General features: G+C 41.7%; 1 protein-coding gene across 2 annotated transcripts in view; it reads left to right on the top strand.

The window, feature by feature from the left end:
• Positions 1-21,657, top strand: part of SHROOM4 (shroom family member 4) — a 250,091-nt gene that overhangs the window by 209,619 nt on the left and 18,815 nt on the right. For both annotated transcript variants that reach the window (XM_075835604.1, XM_075835605.1), the window contains 2 exons: positions 2,491-2,680; positions 6,873-7,145. In XM_075835604.1, coding sequence (XP_075691719.1) covers positions 2,491-2,680; positions 6,873-7,145 — 463 coding nt within the window. The remainder of the gene's footprint in view (positions 1-2,490; positions 2,681-6,872; positions 7,146-21,657) is intronic.

The raw sequence follows: 21,657 nt of genomic DNA, 5'->3' as shown, positions 1-21,657 counted from the left end.
AAAGAAAAATTACGTAAGTCATATGTTGCTTTTTTTTTAATTTTTAGAAGTTAGTGTCCCTTAGGCCACATTCACACGTGGCGGAATTGCTCTGGAATTCTGCTGCGGACAGTCTGCAGTGAAATTCTCCAGCGGCCGTTTTTTACATTTGTTTCTATACATTTTTAGGCAAGTTAGTTCAGACGTTGCGGAAAACTCCGCTGCGGACCATAGGCTGCGGTGCGGAATTTTCAGTCCGCAGCATGCACAGTCTGTTGCGGAGAAGAAGCGGAATTTCACTGCGGATTTCAGCCTTTGCAATGTAAAAACTGAAATCTGTGCCAAGTCCGCTGTGATATCTGCAACGTCTGAATTACCTGTCAAATATGCAAATGTTGGTGCAGATTCGTTGCGTAATTGCCCCTAATCTGCACCAACATTTGCAGCGGAAAAACTCTGCTAGTCTGAACGTGCCTTAAACTAGTACAATCATTCTAACTTTTTTTTTTTTAAATATAGCCACAGTAAGTGAAAAATAAGTAATCTTTTAAATACATGCATGTTAGTGTCACTATATTTTGGCGTTTTTGTTTTTTACATATCTAGAATTGTAAAGGACATTGCAGCACACTGTTTTAACCTCTTAATGACCGCCAATAAGCCTTTTCACGGTGGTCATTAGTGGGCTTTATTCTGATTCAATAGCTGTTTCACGGCGCTGCATCAGGATAAATAAACAGAGCAGGGAGCCGTGAAATCTCCCTGCTCTCAGCTGCCAGATGTAGCTGAGGGCTGGGGACATCCCTGCTCGAACGTGTGAGATCGATATTAGTATCGATCTCACCCGTTTAACCCCTCAGATGCGATGCTAAATAGCGTGCGCCGCATCTGAGTGGTTTTGGAGAGAGGGAGGGAGCTCCCTCTCATCCCACTGACACCCGGCAATAAGATCGCCGAGTGTCTGTGTCTTCTATGGCAGCCAGGGGGCCTAATAAAGCCCCCCAGGTCTGCCGTTAGTGAATGCCTGCTAGGTCATGCCAGGGGCATGACCTAGCTGATGCCTGTCCGTTTTAAACGGACAGGCAGTAATACACTGCAATACAAAAATACTGCAGTGTATGAAAAAAAAGCGATCGGATGATCGCATATTAAAGTCCCCTAGTAGGACAAGTAAAAAAAAAAGTTGAATACAATTTATAAAAACAAAAATGTGAAAAAAAAAATGAAAACCCCACTTTCCCCCTTACAAATTGCTTTACTATTAAAAAAAGACAAAATAAAGGAAAAAAGTTACACATATTAAGTATCGCCGCGTCCATAACGACCCTGACTATAAGGGCTTATTCAGACGAACGTGATATAGGTCCGTGCAACGCGCATGATTTTCCTGTGCCTCGCACGGACCTATATTAGTCTATGGGGCAGTGCAGACTGTCAGTGAATTTTGCTCAGCGTGAGTCCGCTGCGTAAAACTCACGACATGTCCGTTCTTTGTGCGTATTTCGCGCATCACGCATCCATTGAAGTCAATGGGTGCGTGAAAATCACGCGCACCACACGGAAGCACTTCCGTAGGACGCGCGTGATTCGTGCAACAGCTGTCAAACCCTGAATGTAAACAGAAAAGCACCACGTGCTTTTCTGGTTACAAACATCCAAACGGAGTGCACGAAAATCACGCAGGCGCGCATCATACGGGGCTGACACACGGAGCTGTTAAGTGCCTTTTGCGCACGCAAAACGCCGCGTTTTTTGCATGCGCAAAACGCACACGCTCATGTGAATCCGGCCTAAAGCTATTACATTATTTAACCCGCACGGTGAACGCCGTAAAAAAAAATAAAAAACTGTGGAAAAATTGCTGTTTTCTGTGAATCCTGACTTAAAAAAAAGTGATCAAAAGTGATCAAAAAGTACTACTTCAAAATGGTACCAATAAAAACTACAAGTTGTCCCGCAAAAAACAAGCCCTCATATAGCTGCATCAGCGGAACAATAAAAAAAGTTATGGCTCTTCAAATATGGAGACACAAAAACAAATAATTTTGAAAAAAAAGTTTTTACTGTGTAAGTAGTAAAATATACAAAAGCTATACAAATTTGGTATAGTTGCAATCGTAACAACCCGCTGAATAAAGTTATTGTGTTATATATACCACACGGTAAACGGCGTCGATTTTAGGACGCAAAAAAGAGGGGCGAAATTTCAGGTTTTCTGCTACCCCTCCCGCAAAAAAGTTAATAAATGTTAATAAATAAATTATATGTACCACAAAATGGTGCTATTAAAAAATACAACTTGTCCCGCAAAAAACAAGACCTTATACAGCTATGTCGACGCAAAAATAAAAAAGTTATAGCTCTTCGAATGTGACGATGGAAAACGTAAAAATATGGCTTGGTCATTAGGGCCCAGAATTCAAGCAGGGGGAAGGGATTAAGGAAACACTACATTAGAATATTTGGAGAATTTTTTTAAAAGTATTTATTATAATTGTATCTCCTCTAAAGGTGTGATGAATTCCAGCCAAGCTCTCCTACACCTCTGTGTGGAACGGTTAGTCCTACTTCGTGCGCTACGTACTATAATACATCGGCAGCCAAAGCTGATCTGCTCAACAGAATGAAAGAAATGACTGGAGACAAGGAGAAAACTGGAAGTGTAGCAGAAGAGGAAGAGAATGAATTCACTTTTAAAAAGGTGAGTACTCAGATCACTAATCTTTTGTGTATCTTCAGGGTCCCCAATTACTGAGGCTGATATGTATGTCCGTTATCTAATAATCTTTGTTACCTCACTGAAGGTTTAGTTGCTTGTATTTCATAATTGTTCTGTCCTCAAAATCAGCACTCCACACATTGACTTTTTAGTTGTCTTGTGCTTATACTAAACAAGCATATCTACAGTGTAAACTATGGGGAACATACAGAGTAGCAGCCTAAGCATCTAATAACACATTTGGTAGATTTGAGACTACTGTAAATAAGATTTCTATTAAATAAAGCATCTTAGGCCCCGTCACATCACGATTGTGCCCTTTATTTTATGGTGTACGTTGGAAAAGTTTCCGACGTGTTCAAAAGGCTCCATTAGCCCGACAGAGACCAAAAGAGTGTAACAGTATACCTTCTTTTGATGGATGGAATAGTGTATTAAATTACGCCATTCCATTTTGAGGAATCCCGCTATATACACACAGTACATCATTTAAAAAAAAAGTAATTTTAAACATGGGATCCTGAGGGTGACTAATGCCAGGTATACGTTAAAGGGGTTGTCCGGGCATGTAGAACTAATGACTTATCCACAAGATAGGTCATCAGTATACGATCGGTGGGGGCCCGGACCCCGCACCGATCAGCTGCTCCGGCTGCCTTCGGGCACCGGATGTTCCATGCCGTAGTTAGAAGGCTCCGATGCAGAATAGCGGCCGTACAGCAGCACTTCTCCTATTCAAGTGAATAGAAGTGGAGCTGCAATTCTGCAGCACAGCCGCTATGCAGTGGTCAGAGGCATCTTCTTCTGTCCATGAACTTAGCATATACTGCATAACATCCGGCTTATGGAGACAGCTGGAGCGGCTGATTGGTGCGGGGTCCGGGTGCCGGACCCCCACAGATCATATACTGATGATCTATCCTATGGATAGAGGTCTTTCCTAGTGCTGGAGTCCTTCCTTGTCCAGAACGCTTCTGATGCTGTGGCCGGGTCTCCCGTATTGTAGTTCCTGACATCAGTGTCCGTATATGGACAGTGACGTCAGTGGCTTCTCCGGGGCCTAAATCCCCTGCCAGAGCGTTGCTGACGCTCTAGCTGAACATTGTAAAGCTCTTGACATCAATGTCCAAATATTGACAGTGATGTCAGGAGCTTCTTCGAGCAAAGCAGTACAGGTAGCGCTCTGCTCGAGGGGGTTCGTGACGTATTCCACTGTATGCAGCCTTCCGTCGGAGGTATATGTCGGGAGTCCTCCCAAAGCATACTTCTGTTGGAAGGCAAATGCATGATGTGAAGGGTGTAAATGATGATAGCTCTGCCCTAATGGAGTAAATCTAAGATGTGGCCAATAAGAGAAAAAAAAACCTGTTAGCTGAGCATTACCCATATATATTGCATCCACTTTAACGCTTTCCCTGCCACAGATGTATGACATACGTCATAACAGATATAAGCTTTGTAGAAAAAGATTTATGAGATACCGTATGTCCGTGTTACAGGAGCCTCTAACTAGACCAAAACTACTGCTATTTTGGGAGGCAGTGCTGAGGAGACCGTAACTGTTTTTTTTAGAATAATCTGTCATATGTGTGTACATGAGCTTATTCTGAAAAGTCACCTGAAACAGCTATTCTTTAAGGCCTCAAGCACACGACCATAAGTGTTTTTAGTGTCCGCAAATACAGATCTGAAAATACAGATGCACATCTGTAGCCATCCACGATTGCGGAAGTGCCCATAGACTGACTACCATGGGTGAGTCTGTGCCACAATTGCAGACAAGAATAGGACATGTTCTATATTTTGCGTATCATTTCTACGGCCCAGACACACATCCGTAAATATACGGAAACGTGTCCGTGGCCTATAGAAATGAATGGGTCCGCAATTTCATCCGTAAATGACCTGATCTGTAATTATGGATGAAAACTACGGTCGTGTGCATGAGGCCTTAGACTTACTTTTTCTGGCCATTATATGACTTGTATCTTTTTTTTTGCGACAGTGACACCCCTGTAGATGGTGCCACAGTGACCCCCCCTGTAGATGGTGCCTCACACACACCCCTGTAGATGGTGCCACACACACACCCCTGTAGATGGTGCCACACACACACCCCTGTAGATGGTGCCACACACACACACCCCTGTAGATGGTGCCACACACACACCCCTGTAGAGAATGCCACACACACCCCTGTAGAGAATGCCACAGTGCCTCCCCTGTAGATAATACCACAGTGCCTCCCCTGTAGATAATGCCACAGTGCCTCCCCTGTAGATAATGCCACAGTGCCTCCCCTGTAGATATGCCACAGTGCCTCCCCTGTAGATAATGACACAGTGCCTCCCCTGTAGATAATGACACAGTGCCTCCCCTGTAGATAATGACACAGTGCCTCCCCTGTAGATAATGACACAGTGCCTCCCCTGTAGATAATGACACAGTGCCTCCCCTGTAGATAATGACACAGTGCCTCCCCTGTAGATAATGACACAGTGCATCCCCTGTAGATAATGCCACAGTGCCTCCCCTGTAGATTGTTCCACAAACACACACACACCCCTGTATACAGCACCTGTCCCCTTGTAAATAGCCCCATTGGGGCTACCTCTAGGAGTGAAGTCTACAGCCAGATTGTATGGACAGTGATGTCAGGGGCCACCTTTAGGACCAGAATCCCGAGCTAGAGCGTCAGCAATGCTCTGGCCGGGGATTCATCTCCTAGACAAGCCCCTGATGTCACTGTCCATATACAATGACAAGTAGAAGCCGAGATGGGAACAGCACTCCTTATATTACCTGGTAGAATAGTGGTGCACACAAACCAGGGGCATGGTCCCAGCCTCCCCATAGGGAACGGTATGCAGCGCTCAGTTAAGGTGTAGATGAATCTTCGGTTTCTTCCAGTATTCAGCAACATTTCGGCTTGTATAAGCCTTTATCAAGCATACAGACAACAGGTCTCACTGCAGGTTTATATAGCAGTGAACATCATGAAAAACAGTGTGGTGAGCAATTAAGCAATCAACTAATTAGAGAGCCTGGGATACTAGGTGCTGGGGGGCGGCAACAAACTTGTCCCAATCATGGTGTGTGTAGTGAAGTAAAAGGGATTAGGTTGTCATAGCAACAATGTGTAAACAAATGATATTTCCATAGGAAGTGGTGGTGATGTGTTATACTCTGTCAAGGTAGATGACAGTCTTTGGTGAAAGAAAGGGATTATGTAGGGTGGGAACATACCTAGTGTAAAACATCTAGATTATCTTGCCAAGGAGCTGAAGAAGGGAGATCCCTGCAGTGATGCATGGCCAAAGCTTGGCGCTAGTGCTCTCAGTGTAGGCACCATGACATCACACGTTGCGCCGGGGTCAAATGGTCCTACGCGTGATGATGCTGTAGTGTCATAACGCTAATGGCTGGAATGGCTGCAATAGGGGGTGGGTGTCTAACTTGGAGACAGGCTAGGCAAGCGTAATGACATAATCGCATCTCACGCTATGTATGTAGAATACAACTGCCGTACCGGCGGAGACTAACCGTCATACAACTATGGGCAGTTTTTTCCTTATATCTATGCCCATACTTGTATGACGGTTAGTATATATGGACAGTGACGTCAGGAGCTACCTCTAGGAGCGGAATCCCTGGCCAGAGCATCGGCAACTCTTTAGACAGGGATTCTGCACCAGGTGGAGTGAATGGCAGAGCAGGGAGTAGAGTTTTCGGCTCTGCTATAATATTCAATTGTATCTGCGTCCTGAGGGCACAGATACAATTGAATAAGGCAGTTGCTGGGACACGTCCGGCACAGTAATTTGCCGGGACTATCTCTGTAAATTTGGGAGAGCCCCAGCAAATTCAGGACTGCTGGCATCTATGGTGTTTCTGCAGGAATTCCTTGTAAAACCGCTTGCAATTTTGCTGCAGGGTTCTTGGCCTTGAGGCACTCTATTGCTTTGTGTATAGACGCACTAATCCTACCATGATGTAGCTAACGATTAGGAACTTTATTTGCTCTAAACATGTAGGCATTCCTGACTATTGTTATTTTGTCATTTATACATTTGATTTTCAATGTTAAAAAAAGTTAATTTAAAATCATACATTTTTTGCATTTCTCTACTGGTTTCCAATTGGTGTTTTTTTTTTACTTTTTTTTTATTAACAGGTGCAACTAATCGAAAGCATTAGTAGAAAAATTTCTGTCCTCCACGAAGTTCAGGAAGGACTTCAAGAGGACATTAACGCCAATGCAACTCTTGGCTGTGAGCTGGGGAATTTGCTAAATAGAGTCTGCAAACCCAATGAGTATGATAAGTTCAGAATCTTCATTGGGGACCTGGACAAAGTGGTCAGCTTACTGTTGTCCCTATCTGGACGGCTGAGAAGGGTGGAGAGTGCCTTGAACTGTGAAGACCCAGAACCCTCCATGGAAGAGAAGGTACCATTAGATTTTAAAAGCACAAGTGTTTTGTTTTTGTATTTAACAATACCAGCATTTATAGGTAAGGCCTAATGCCCACAACCGTATTGATTTTGGTCTGCAAAACCACAAATTCGATGTTGGACATTTATCCACAAAAATCCTACCGTAGTGCATCAGTGTTTCATCAGTGTTAACGGATCCGCAAAAGGAAAAATGCAGAGATGGTCAGGGACGATGTACGAGTCCGTGACGCAAATACGGACTGTAAAATAACATGTCCTGAGTTTTTGCGGCCCTGATTCGCATGCTCCCACACAGATCCCTGAACATCACAGTCGTGTGCATGGGGCCATATATAAACGAATGGCTCAAATTTGCGGTTTAAAACTATGGTCACGTTTATTAGGACTTAGGGTATGTGCACACACACTAATTACGTCCGTAATTCACGGACGTATTTCGGCCGCAATTACCGGACCGAACACAGTGCAGGGAGCCGGGCTCCTAGCATCATACTTATGTACGATGCTAGGAGTCCCTGCCTCGCTGCAGGACAACTGTCCCGTACTGAAAGCATGATTACAGTACGGGACAGTTGTCCTGCAGCGAGGCAGGGACTCCTAGCATCGTACATAAGTATGATGCTAGGAGCCGGGCTCCCTGCACTGAGTTCGGTCCGGTACTTGTTGCCGAAATACGTCCGTCAATTACGGACGTAATTAGTGTGTGTGCACATACCCTTAGGGTGGGGTGCTGGGCATTGCAATGTGGTTATATAGGGCATGCATATTTTCTGTTCTGCCTTAAAGATTACATAGCCACTTGACAAAAGGTTGAAGAAAGACACATGTCCATCAAGTTTAACCTTTCGCAGATCAATTATACATCAGTCAATGAGTAACTTTTTCATAAAGCTGGGATTCCACTGGGCGTTTTTACCACGTTTTTAATGCAGTTTTGTCGTGATTTTCACGTGCTTCTTAATTGCTGTACAAAAGGCTGGTAAAAACCACGAGTGTTTTACTGCGAACATGGTTTCAGGCTTCACCTGTAATAAGCCCATGGCAAAAAAATAAATTACAAAACTGTGGCAATTTGCAGTAAAATGAATGTGGTTTTTATCATGGGTTTTTCAGAGGAATTAAGAAGCACATGAAAATCACTACAAAACTGCAGCAAAATTCAATCAAAACTCCCTGTGAATCCCAGCCTAACCCTCCATGCCATTTGTCATTAGCATCTAGCACTTTTTTAATGCGGTCATAGTATCTGCCATTATTACCTCTGGGGGTGCGCGTTCCATAGTTTAACATCTCTAAGGCCCCCGCACATGAGACAGAAATGCTGTGGAATTCCTATGCAGAAATTCTGCAGCATTTACACAAAATAAATAGACATGCTGCAGATTGAGAATCTGAAATACAGGTCAATTTGCGCACTTGTTTCCAGCAGAGTTTTTCCACAGTGTTAAGATCTCATCTACTTCGTTGCTACTAAATCGCCTTTCCGCCACACTTTAAGGCCACATGCACACGGCCGTGCCTGTAATCACGAGCCGCGATTGCGGGCACAGCCGGCCGCCGACAGCTGTCCGCATTTTCGGCCCGTTCTCCCATACAAAGTATGAGAGCACGGATTGTAAGGACATGTCTTATCTTTTGCGGTACACTTCTACAGCCCAGACACCTTCCCGTAAATAAACGGGAAGGTGTCCGTGGACAATAGAAGTGAATGTGTCCGTAATTGCGGACAGTAAATGCGGTCCGCAACTAAGGACGATTTTTACAGTCGTGTGCCTGGTGCCTGAGGGTATGTTCACACGGCAGGGGTCCGTAACGGCTGAAATTACGGGGATGTTTCAGCCTGAAAACATCCCCGTAATTTCAGCCGTACCGGCATGTGCAGGCGCTTGAACGCCGCGTCAATTACGGCCGTAATTAGCGCTGCTATTCATTGGAGTCAATGAATAGCGGCTCCAATTACGGCCAAAGAAGTGACAGGTCACTTCTTCTACGCGGGCGTCTATTTACGCGCCGTCATTTGACAGCGGCGCGTAAATATACGCCTCGTGTGAACAGACAAACGTCTGCCCATTGCTTTCAATGGGCAGATGTTTGTCAGCGCTATTGAGGCGCTATTTTCGGGCGTAATTCGGGGCAAAAACGCCCGATTTACGTCCGTAAATAGGCCGTGTGAACATACCCTAAGAATGTATTACAGTCCTTAGTAAATGATGTGCCGGTTCTTTGTATTGATCCCACATATGCTTATACATGTTAATAAGATCACCTCTAAAGTGTTTTTTTCCAGCCTCTCCTTATAAGGGTATGTGCACACACACTAATTACGTCCGTAATTGACGGACGTAATTCGGCCGCAAGTCCCGGACCGAACACAGTGCAGGGAGCCGGGCTCCTAGCATCATAGTTATGTATGATGCTAGGAGTCCCTGCCTCGCTGCAGGACAACTGTCCCGTACTGTAATCATGTTTTCAGTACGGGACAGTTGTCCTGCAGCGAGGCAGGGACTCCTAGCATCGTACATAAGTATGCTGCTAGGAGCCCGGCTCCCTGCACTGTGTTCGGTCCGGGACTTGCGGCCGAATTACGTCCGTCAATTACGGACGTAATTAGTGTGTGTGCACATACCCTCAGGGTGCAGTCACACATGCCGTAATTTTCCATAGAGGAAAAATCAGCTGCTGAAATGAACACCATGTATTCCTAAGGGTGTAGACAAATTCTGCAACACATTTAGGGTTTAAATTTCTGTGCTGAATTTTTTCGCTGCGGATGTTTGTGTTGCAGATTTTGAATGTGGAATTTCATCATAGACTTCAATTCTATAGAAAATTCTGCACTGTATAATGCAACACAAATACACAGCAAATTTGTCACAAAATCCGCATAAAGTAATTCCGCTACAGACATTGCTGCTTAATTACTGTTTTGTACTTTCTGGTGTATTTATACGCTTTGTGTGACTCCAACCTAAGAGACCACTCCTCTAGTCACCCACCACCTTTAAACTCATTCCAGCTCTCCTATATCCTTTTTACAATATGAAGCCCAAAACTGAGTCCCATATTCGAGATGAGGTCTTACAAGGGATTTAAAGAGGGGTAATATTACATTTGAATTTCATGTTATCGTCTCTCTTTTTATACACCCTAAAACTACCTCCCAACTTTAAAGTATCAGCAAATTTTTCATTCATCTAAATGGCTGCCATGCAAAATCCAGAAAAATTACATCAGCTGCATTACCAACATCCAGATTTGTACTTTACTCCTCAAAGAAACGGTAGATATTCAAAACATAGCTGGTTATCAGTTATTAGATTATCGACTGATATATAATTTTGCAGTTTATCACTAAGAATACCTTTCTATCTTTTATCAATTGGAGAATGACAGATGACATACCAAAAATTAGGAAGATGAGATATAACACCCGATGTATTACCAAGCTTAATTCCCTTAGTACACATGAATGAATGTTGTCTGGGCAGGGGGCTTTATCAATATTTTATTTGCTTAGAAAAATCTGTACTTCCTCCTGCGTTAAGTAGGTAATATCAGAGGCGTAGCTAGGTTCTCCTGCACCCAGGGCAAAGATTCAGATTGGTGCCCCCCCCCCCCACTTCTTTTCCGACATCTCCTTCCCCCTCGCTGTGCTTGCTTTCTCTACCAATCAATTAGGTGTAATTTTTTTTTCACTATTTTTTTAATGTAACTCGAGCATAAAACTATTTGTACATTTTACAAGCGATATAGTTCTATAAGGGAGTTACCATAACAATAAGAAAATAAATTAAAGAGGCCACACAAAGCCCCTTGTAGATAATGCCACACACAGCTGCCTGTAGATAGAGCAAAACACAGACTCCTTGTAAATAGTGCCAAATACAGCTCCCCTTGTAGATAGCACCACAGACAGCCCACCTTGTAAACAGCACCAACACAGCCCTGCTTGTAGATAGTTCTACACACAGCCCGCTGCCTTCCTTGTAGATAGCTACACACTTCCCACCCCTTGTAAATAGCGCCACACTGTAAACAGAGCGGAGAGCGGTAGCCTACCTCTACCACTCTCCGCTCTGCCTGACGTGACTCATCGGAGGAGTCGAGGAGGTCATGCGGCGCAGGCAGCGGTGGAGTTCCGTCAGTGATTACCCGGGAGTGGACCAGTGAGGTCAGGTGACTGGACAGGTCCACTCCCGGGCCGTCACAGACCGCAGTTAGAACGCCGCCGCATGAACTCCTGGCGCTTCCTAACGCTGATCGCTGCTGCTGGTGTCCGACATTCAGGGCGCCTATCAACAGCGATCAGCTGCTCTGCCATGGTGCCCCCCCTTCCCTACCACCTAGTTGCGCCCGGGGCGCATGCCCCGCCTGCCCCCCCCCCCCCCTAGCTACACCCTTGGGTAATATTACATAGTTACATAGTACGGTTGAAGAAAGACATATGTCCATCAAGTTCAACCAAGGGAATATTGGGTGGAGAATTGATTACTGTCCCCCTGAATATCTGGCACTGGCAGTTCATCAGTTAACACAGATGAGTTTTGTGTGTTTAATATCTTAGCCTTTTTATTGTCCTCTACAATTATATTTCCATGGTCATCTATTAGGCTATGTTCACTCAGAGTTTTTTGCAGGCAATTCCATTTGTAATTTTGAGGCAGATTTTGATCTGCCTGCACGCCGTTTGCCGCGTTTTTCGCAGCGTTTTTCGCTCGTGCCCACTGAGCTCCACGAGCAAAAAGGCAGAGAAATACGCTTTCTCTGCCTCCCATTGATGTCAATGGGAGGTCAGAGACGTAAACGCCCGAAGATGGGGCATGTCGCTTCTTTTTCCCGCGAGCGTTTTTTCCATTGAAATCAATGGGAGGCATTTTCGGATGTTTTTTGTCGCGTTTTCCGATGCGGTTTCCGTGTCAAAAAACGTGTAAAAAAAACTCTGTGTGAACTGGGCCTTAGCGAGCCAGTATTATGAGATTTTGCACTTATACACTACCGTTCAAAAGTTTGGGGTAACCCAGACAATTTTGTGTTTTCCATGAAAACTCACACTTATATTTATCAAATGAGTTGCAAAATGACTAGAAAATATAGTCAAGACATTGACAAGGTTAGAAATAATGGTTTTTATTTGAAATAATAATTTTCTCCTTCAAACTTTGCTTTCGTCAAAGAATGCTCCATTTGCAGCAATTACAGCATTGCAGACCTTTGGCAATCTAGCTGTTAATTTGCTGAGGTAAATCGGGAGAAATTTCACCCCATGCTTCCAGAAGCCCCTCCCACAAGTTGGATTGGCTTGATGGGCACTTCTTGCGTACCATACGGTCAAGCTGCTCCCACAACAGCTCTATGGGGTTGAGATCTGGTGACTGCGCTGACCACTCCATTACAGATAGAATACCAGCTGCCTGCTTCTTCTCCTAATAGTTCTTGCATAATTTGGAGGTGTGCTTTCGGTCATTGTCCTGTTGTAGGATGAAATTGGCTCCAATCAAGCGCTGACCACAGGGTATGGCATGGCGTTGCAAAATGGAGTGATAGCCTTCCTTATTCAAAATCCCTTTTACCTTGTACAAATCTCCCACTTTACCAGCACCAAAGCAACCCCAGACCATCACATTACCTCCACCATGCTTGATAGATGGCGTCAGGCACTCTTCCAGCATCTTTTCAGTTGTTCTGCGTCTCACAAATGTTCTTCTGTGTGATCCAAACACCTCAAACTTCGATTCGTCTGTCCATAACACTTTTTTCCAATCTTCCTCTGTCCAATGTCTGTGTGCTTTTGCCCATATTAATATTTTCCTTTTATTAGCCAGTCTCAGATATGGCTTTTTTTTGCCACTCTGCCCTGAAGGCCAGCATCCCGGAGTCGCCTCTTCACTGTAGAAGTTGAAACTGGCGTTTTGCAGGTACTATTTAATGAAGCTGCCAGTTGAGGACCTGTGAGGCGTCTATTTCTCAAACTAGAGACTCTAATGTACTTGTCTTGTTGCTCAGTTGTGCAGCGGGGCCTCCCACTTCTCTTTCTACTCTGGTTAGAGTAGTACACACCGTTGTAGGAAATCTTCAGTTTCTTGGCAATTTCTCGCATGGAATAGCTCTCTTTTTCTAGCCATTTGGAGAGTTTAATCAAACCCACAAATGTAATGCTCCAGATTCTCAACTAGCTCAAAGGAAGGTCAGTTTTATAGCTCCTCTAAACAGCAAAACTGTTTACAGCGGTGCTAACATAATTGCACAAGGTTTTTCAAGTGTTTTCTAATCATCCATTAGCCTTCTAACACAGTTAGCAAACACAATGTACCATAAGAACACTGGAGTGATGGTTGCTGGAAATGGGCCTCTATACACCTATGTAGATATTGCATTAAAAACCAGATGTTTGCAGCTAAAATAGTCATTTAAAACATTAACAATGTATACAGTGTATTTCTGATTCATTTAATGTTATCTTCATTGAAAAAAACTGTGCTTTTCTTTCAAAAATAAGGAAATTTCTAAATGACCCTAAACTTTTGAACGGTAGTGTATATTTAAAAAAAAAATGTTTTATTTATTTTAATGTTAGATATTTTAGCTGTTTTTCTATGTCTAACTTTGCTACACTTGATTTCATTTGAACATTTCCTATTGAGATCTTCATATATCCAGAATCTTTCTGAATCCTCAGCCTTCAATGTTTGAAATTCCCATTTTCTTGTCTTATTATATCCAGGAGTTCCCTATTTATCCATATTGGTTTCTTATTATTTCTGAACATTTTGATATCAGAGTGTATAAACTAACTGAACACTTCCTGTAAAAGTGTGCAGGAAGTGTTTAAAAACTCCCAATGGTTAAAAACTCCCAATTTAGTTTTTTTTAATCCCCTTTATCCCCAAGTTCACAACACTAGTAATTCCCTTAGTTGATTGAATTTAACTTTTCTGATATTCCATGTTTTTGTAGTTCCCTTTGTACTATTTTATTCAATATTATTTAAAAATTTACCATATTATGGTCACTGCTGCCTAGTGCTCGTGGACCTTCACATCTGATATTGTATCTGTTCTATTAGACAAGACCAGATCCAGCAAATTATCTCCTCATCAACTAATTGAGAGAAATAATTGTCTTTAATGGTGGATAAAAACTTAAGGTTCCATGGAGCGCTGTGTAATGGTGCGTGTGAAACTATTGTTTAGTTGCAAAATTGTGCAGCCATTAATTAACCCTTTCAGGACCAAGGGTCATCGATGCCTCAATGACCAGCCCCATTTTTTTCAAATCTGACGCGTCATTTTAAGTGGTAATAACTCTGGAATGCTTTTGCCTATCCAAGCGATTCAGGGATTGTTTTCTCGTGACATATTGTACTTTATGTTAGTGGAAAAATTTGGACAATAAATTCATAGCTTATTTGTGAAAAACACCAAAATTTAAAGAATATTTGCAAAAATTATAATTTTTCTAATTTTAAATGTAATCTACTTGTAAAACAGATAGTAATACCACACAAAATTGTTGCTAATTAACATCCCCATATGTCTACTTTATATTTGCATAGTTTTTTTGAACATTATTTTATTTTTCTAGGACGTTACAAGGCTTAGAACTTTAGCAGCAATTTCTCACATATTCAAGAAAATTTCAAAAGGCTATTTTGTCAAGGACCAGTTCCGTTCTGAAGTGGCTTTGAGGGCCTTATGTACTAGATAGACCCCATAAATCACCCCATTTTAAAAACTGCACCCTCAAAGTATTCAAAACAGCATTCAGAAAGTTTATTAACCCTTTAGCGTTTCACAGGAATGAAAGCAATCTAGAGGTGAAATTTGCAAATTTCATTTTTTCTGCCGAAATTCATTTGTAATAAAAAAAAATCTGTGACACAGAAGGTTTTACCAGACAAATGCAACTCAATATTTATTGCCCAGATTCTGCCGTTTTTATAAATATCCCATATGTGGCTCTAGTGTGATAATGGCCTGAACACCGGCCTCAGAAGCAAAGGAGCACCTAGAGGATTTTGGGGTCTCCTTTTTTTAGAATATATTTTGGGGCACCATGTCAGGTTTGAAGAGGTCTTGTGGTGCCAAAACAGTGGAATCTCCCCAAAAGTGGTTTTGGAAACTACACAACTCAAGGAATTTATCTAGGGGTATAGTTAGCATCTTGACCTGACGGGTCTTTTACTATATTTATTGGAATATGTCTGTGAAAATGAAAATCTACTTTTTTTCCGAAAAAATATAATTTTTTTTTACATTTTTACAAGGAATAAAGAATAAAAAGCACTCCAAAACTTGTAAAGCTTTTTCTCACGATTACGGCAATACCCCATATGTGGTAATAAACTGATGTTTGGAGCCCAAAAAAAATTATTTTTCAGTTAAAATGCTGTGTAAGGGCTTTTTTTTTTGCGGGACGGGTTGTAGTTTTTATTGGTATTATTTTGGGGTACATGCGAATTTTTTATCACTTTTTATTCTATATTTTGTGAGGGGTGATGACCAAAAAAAGTAGTGATGTTAGTATTGTTTTTTAATTATTTTTTGAGGTGTTCACCGTGTGGGAAAAATAATATTATAGTTTTATAGGTGAGGTCGTTACGAACGCGGTGATAGCAAATATGTGTACTTTTTTTATCGTTTTATTTTTTTCCTATAATAAAAGACTTATTTTAGGAAAAAAAGCATTTTTTGTTTTTGTAACTTATAACTTGTTTTTACACTTTTATAAAACATTTTTATTATTTATTTTTTTTTACCTGCAGCACTGATGGTTGCTATAATAAGAGCGTAAGAGGAATGTCTTGATGAGGGCGGGGGCATCAATGTTCTCTTCAGGTTCCCAGGACCTCTCCTCAGGGCCAAAACCCTTCCAGTCCACAAGATAAAATGTCCTTCCTCCAACCTTCCTGAAATCCAGGATCTCTTTGACTTCAAAGACATCAGCTGAACCTCAAGGAGCAGTAGAAGAATCAGAGAGCTTGCTGTAATGGTTGAGGACCACAGGTTTCAGGAAGGGAGAAAATTTCCGTAGAAACTTTAGCTGCAGGAACTTGAGATGAAGCTGGCACCGGAAGAAGGACACGAGGGTTTTGGCTGTAAAAAATAAAAAATGTAGAGCTAGTAGTAGATTCACTCGTGTGATTATTATATGGGAATTCAGCCCATGGAAGAGATGTTTCCAGTTGTCATGTCGCGGAGATATAAAATGACGAAGATCATTTTCAAGCACTTGATTTGTTCAACTTGGCCGTTGGACTGCGGATGCTACGCAGCTGTAAAGTCCAATTTCATGTTCAGAAGTTTATACAGGGCTCTCCAGAATTTGGATGTGAATCGGATGCCCCGATCAGATACAATATGCAGAGGCAATCCATGCAGACGAAAGACATGCTGAAGACTTGCCAAGCGAGGAGCAGAGGGGAGGCGGACAGAGGAACAAAATGTGACATTTTAGAGAAACGGTCAACAATAACCCAAAAAGTGGTGCAACCATCAGAGGAAGGAAGATCAGTAATAAAATCCATGTCAATTTGCTGCCAGGGGCTTTTCGGAACTGGCAAAGGTTGGAGTAGGCCCACAGATTTGGAATGAGTAATTTTATTTTGGGCACACTTGCTACAGGAAGTGATGTAGTCCAAGACATCTTTGGGTAGCATGGGCCACCAATAATGACGAGACATTAAGTCCCGAGTTTTACGAATGCCCGAGTGACCTGCCAACTTGGAGTTGTGCCCCCAGGCAAGAATTCTTCCTCTGTCTGTAGAACGAACACAAATGTTCCCAGGAGGAATGTCTTTGAACTGGGTTAACTGGAATAGTACAGGACGATCAATGGTATGCTGAGGATCCTCTTCTAGGTCATCTGTTTCGAAAGAACGAGAGGGTGCATCAGCTTTAACATTTTTGTCGGCTGGACAGAAATGGAGTTGAAAATGGAATCTGGCAAAGCAAAGTGACTACCTGGCTTGACATAGGTTAAGTCGGTGAGGTTCTTATGCTTAGTGTACATGACTACTGGATGTGCAGAACCTTCTAACAAATGCCTTCACTCCTTGAGGGCCAATTTGATGGCCAAAACAGCTTTCCTTTAGAGTTTTTCTGGAGGAGAAATGCTCCAGCACCAACGGAAGATGCATCAACCTCCAATGAGAACTGTCGGTAAACATCTGGATGATGAAGAGAGCGGAGGCAGAAGTAAAGGACCTTTTAAGCTTAACGAATGCAGATTCTGCTTCAGTGGTCCAACTTTTTGCGTTTGCCCCCTTTTTGGTGATGGCAGAGATGGGAGCAGTAAGTGACGAAAAATTAGGAAAAAAACTGACTATAGAAATTTGCAAATCCCAGGAACCTCTATATAGCACGGAGACCTTAAGGTCAAAGCCAATCTACGACAGACTTTACTTTTTCCGGCTCCATCTCGCGAGATCACGCTGTGCAGTCACATACTCCCATATTAACTTTACCGAAGTGTCTTGGGAGTGAATAGACATCACCTCCAGCCAGGACGCGATGTCTATTCATCACTCCCAACACTTCGGTAAAGTTTCTGTGAATGACAGCACATGTGATCTCGCGAGATCTCGCTGTGTTGCGAGTACTGCTAAAAATGAATGGAGAGAAGTGTATGACGCTGATTGGTCAGCGTCATACACTTCTCTTTACAACGCCCGGTTGGTAAAAAAGTAAAAACACGCCCAGTTGTCTATTAAGAGACTAATTAGCATAAGTTTTAAATTGTGCATAACTTTAGATTATCGTTTTTCAAAATAAAAAACACTGTTGTTATCTACATTACAGCGCCAATCACATTATGTAGGAGATAGGGCACTTATAATGTGATGACATTTAATGTAGGAGGGTGGGATATGTTGCACATATTGGTTATAGTGCATTTCCAAATACTGGGGAAAATGGGTCGTTCCAGACATTTTTCTGATGAAAAACCTACTTTGAATAAAAAGTTGGTTGGAGAGGAAAAAAACATAGACAAGTGAAGCTAATTATGGGCTTCTCAGCTAAAATTATCTCAAATTCCTTGAAGTGGCAAACAATACCTGAAAGATGCAGAAGAAACAGGGAACTACTGTTCAAATGGCAAAGGCTCAGCTAATGATCACCGCCAGAAAGATCAAAGAAGATCTGAAGTTACCAGTGAGTACTGCTACAATCAGAGGACGAATAAGTGAAGCCAAGTTACCAGCAAAGTCCCATTGTTGAAAAAAAGACATGTCCTGAATTGGTTAAAATTTGCTAAGGAACACATTGACTGGCCCAGAGAGAAATGACGCAACGTTTTGTGGACTGATGAAAGCAAAATTGTTCTTTTTGAGTCTACTGGCTGCAGACAGTATGTCAGACGACCCCCGAGCACTGAATTCAAGCCACAGCACACTGTGAAGACAGTAAAGCATGGTGCTGCAAAAATCATGATATGGGTATGTTTCAGCATGGTGTTGGGCCTATTTATCGCATACAAGGGATCATGGATCAGTTTCAATATATTAAAATACTTGAGGAGATCATGTTTCCCTATCCCGAAGAAGAAATGCCTTTGAAATTGGTGTTTCAACACGACAATGACCCAAAACACACCAGTAAGCGAACAACATCTTGGTTACAGACAAACAGGATTGTGGTAATGGAGTGGCCAGCCAAATCCCCTGACCTCGATCCCATAGAAAATTTGTGGGGTGACCTAAAAATGTAGAAGAACTGTGGAATGTCGTCCAATCTTCCTGCACTAGAATATCTGTTCAGAGGTGCCAGAAGTTGGTTGACTCCATGCAACACAGATGTCAAGCAGTTCTCAGAAACAATGGTTATGCCACTAAATATTAGTTCAGTAAAGTGAAATTTGGAAAAAAAAATTCAGTTTATACATTGCATTTTTGAGTTACTAAAGAAAAATGCTGGCGCTGCTATTTTTTTGAACAGCCTAATATCCTTTTTTCTTTACTTTCTGTAAAGGATTAACCCCTTAGTGACAAGCCTAGTTTAGGCCGTAATGACCAAGCAATTTTTTAAGTTTTTCCGTCAATTTAAATAGCTATAACTTTTTTTATTTTTCCGTCGACATAGCTGTACAAGGACTTGTTTTTTGCGGGACAAGTTGTATTTTTTAATATCACCATTTTGGGGTACATATAATTTATTGATTAACTTTTATTAACTTTTTGGGGGGGAATTGCTGACTTAGCTTTATGATGGATTTTTTTGCAGGACGACTTGTAGTATTTTATTCGTATTATTTTGGAGTACATACGGGTTTTAGATCACTTTTTATCACATTTTTTTGAAGGCACGACGAACAGAAAACAGCAATTCTGGCACTGTGTTTTATTTATTTTTTATGTCGTTCACCGTGCGGGTTAAATAATGTAATGATTTTATAGCTGGGGTCATTACGGATGCGGCGATACCAAATATGTAACTTTTTTGTTGTTGTTCTTCATAGTAAAATAATCACTGGTTATCAACCAAAAATTGGTTCTATAGACCCCGTGGCAAAAATTAATCACTGGAATAGGGTATCCACTAGTATTAATAAATAACTTTTATTGAGGCCCCCGGCCGCCATAGAAGCTATCGGCACCCAGCGAGCGCAGATGGGGTGAGAGAGGGAGGAAACTTAGATGCGGCGCTCGCTATTGATATTGTGTTTCTTAGGACGATGTATATCTACCAAATGTTCACCTATTAGTTTAAGTAGTCTAGTAGTAGTGCATCCTATATATTGTAGTTTGCATGCGCTGCATTGAATTGCATAAACTACATGAGTTGTATTGCAATTGATGAAGGTTGTTATATTGAGCTGGTGATTGGTGACATACGAATGAAACATAGTTATATTCCACGTATAGGAGTATAACCCACATTGTGCGATCCAAATGTGGTGAGCCATGTTGAATTATTTTTAGTTGTAGATTTTTTTTTAGAAATCACTTGGAGATAACAGCTTTCCCACTGACATAGAATTTCTAGACACAAAACTGCATCCGGTGTCAAGGATTTTCCTCAGGGAATTATCCTTACATAGGACTCCCAATAATTTGGTTATAATTCACACTGCATTCTGTTGAAAATACTGTTAGTGTTTTGTCATTCGTTAGAAACATTTGGGAGAATATAGATATTGTTGTCTGCTGTTAGAATTCACAATAGAAACGCAATATCTCTAGAGCATCTATACACTTTTTAGTTGCTCACCAAGGGGATACTACGTCTTTTCAAGTTTTTCACTTAGAGAAAGTTCACAAACCTAAAAGAGGGGGTCACTGGAGGAAATTGTTACTGAATAGGGAAGCGCTATGGATCCTTAAAATGGATACACGCTTTCCGAAGGGACTTAAACTATAAAATAGATCGAATGTGTATATATACTAACAATTTATTAACAATATATATTTATATTTCTCTTTGTCATATAATATAACCAAGGCACCAAAACCTCAATGGTTTCCACTCTTTTTGTGGCTATTTAATGTACGCGCTTCACATATATATATAAATATATATATATATATATGCCCTAGGTAATGTATGGGTTGTTCATACATTTTGGTTCCTCGATCTGTGTTTAGAATATACTAATATTCTAAAGCTATTCCCATGTACGTTTGAAACACGTATATGAGTGCAATATATATACATATTGCTGTAATTTTGTATTATAGCATATGAAGTTTTGTAGTCTATCCATTGTTTCAATAATGTTCTAGCATACATGTTCCTGCAGTATATACGCCCCTAATATGGAAAGTGTTAATTTACCCTGGGGATCACGTGCTTTAAAGAGGCTCTGTCACCAGATTCTCAAATCCCTATCTCCTATTGCATGTGATCGGCGCTGCAATGTAGATAACAGTAAAGTTTTTATTTTTTTTAAAAACGTTAAATTTTGGCCAAGTTATGAGCTATTTTATATATATGCAAATGAGCTTTGAAATGGACAACTGGGCGTGGTTTTTTTCGTATGTCCAACTGGGCGTGTATTGTGTTTTTAACTGGGCGTGTTTACTTGTTTTACTAACTTGTGAATAGAAGTGTATGATGCTGACGAATCAGTGACCAGTCTGCATCATGCACTCCTCTCCATTCATTTACACAGCAGCATCACGTTCTTACTAGAACGATGTGCAGCCACATACACAAGTGTCCTGATAATGAATACACATGACCTCCAGCCTGGACGTCATGTGTATTCAGAATCCTGACACTTCTGAATCTTTTCTGTGAGATTTTCAGCAAGGGAAACTAAATCTCGTTTACCTCGTAATCTCGCGAGATTACGCGTGGCTTGCTGGAATCTCACAGAAAAGATTCAGAAGTGTCAGGATTCTGAATACACATGACATCCAGGCTGGAGGTCATGTGTATTCATTATCAGGATACTTGATTAACGTTAATGCCTGTGTATGTGGCTGCACATCGTTCTAGTAAGAACGTGATGCTGCTGTGTAAATGAATGGAGAGGAGTGAATGATGCTGATTGGTCATTGATTCGTC

This window comes from Rhinoderma darwinii, chromosome 8 (assembly GCF_050947455.1).
Source record: "Rhinoderma darwinii isolate aRhiDar2 chromosome 8, aRhiDar2.hap1, whole genome shotgun sequence".
Taxonomy (NCBI): domain Eukaryota; kingdom Metazoa; phylum Chordata; class Amphibia; order Anura; family Rhinodermatidae; genus Rhinoderma; species Rhinoderma darwinii.
The sequence above is the reverse complement of the archived record's forward strand: the minus strand, read 5'-3'. Positions and strand labels throughout refer to the sequence as shown.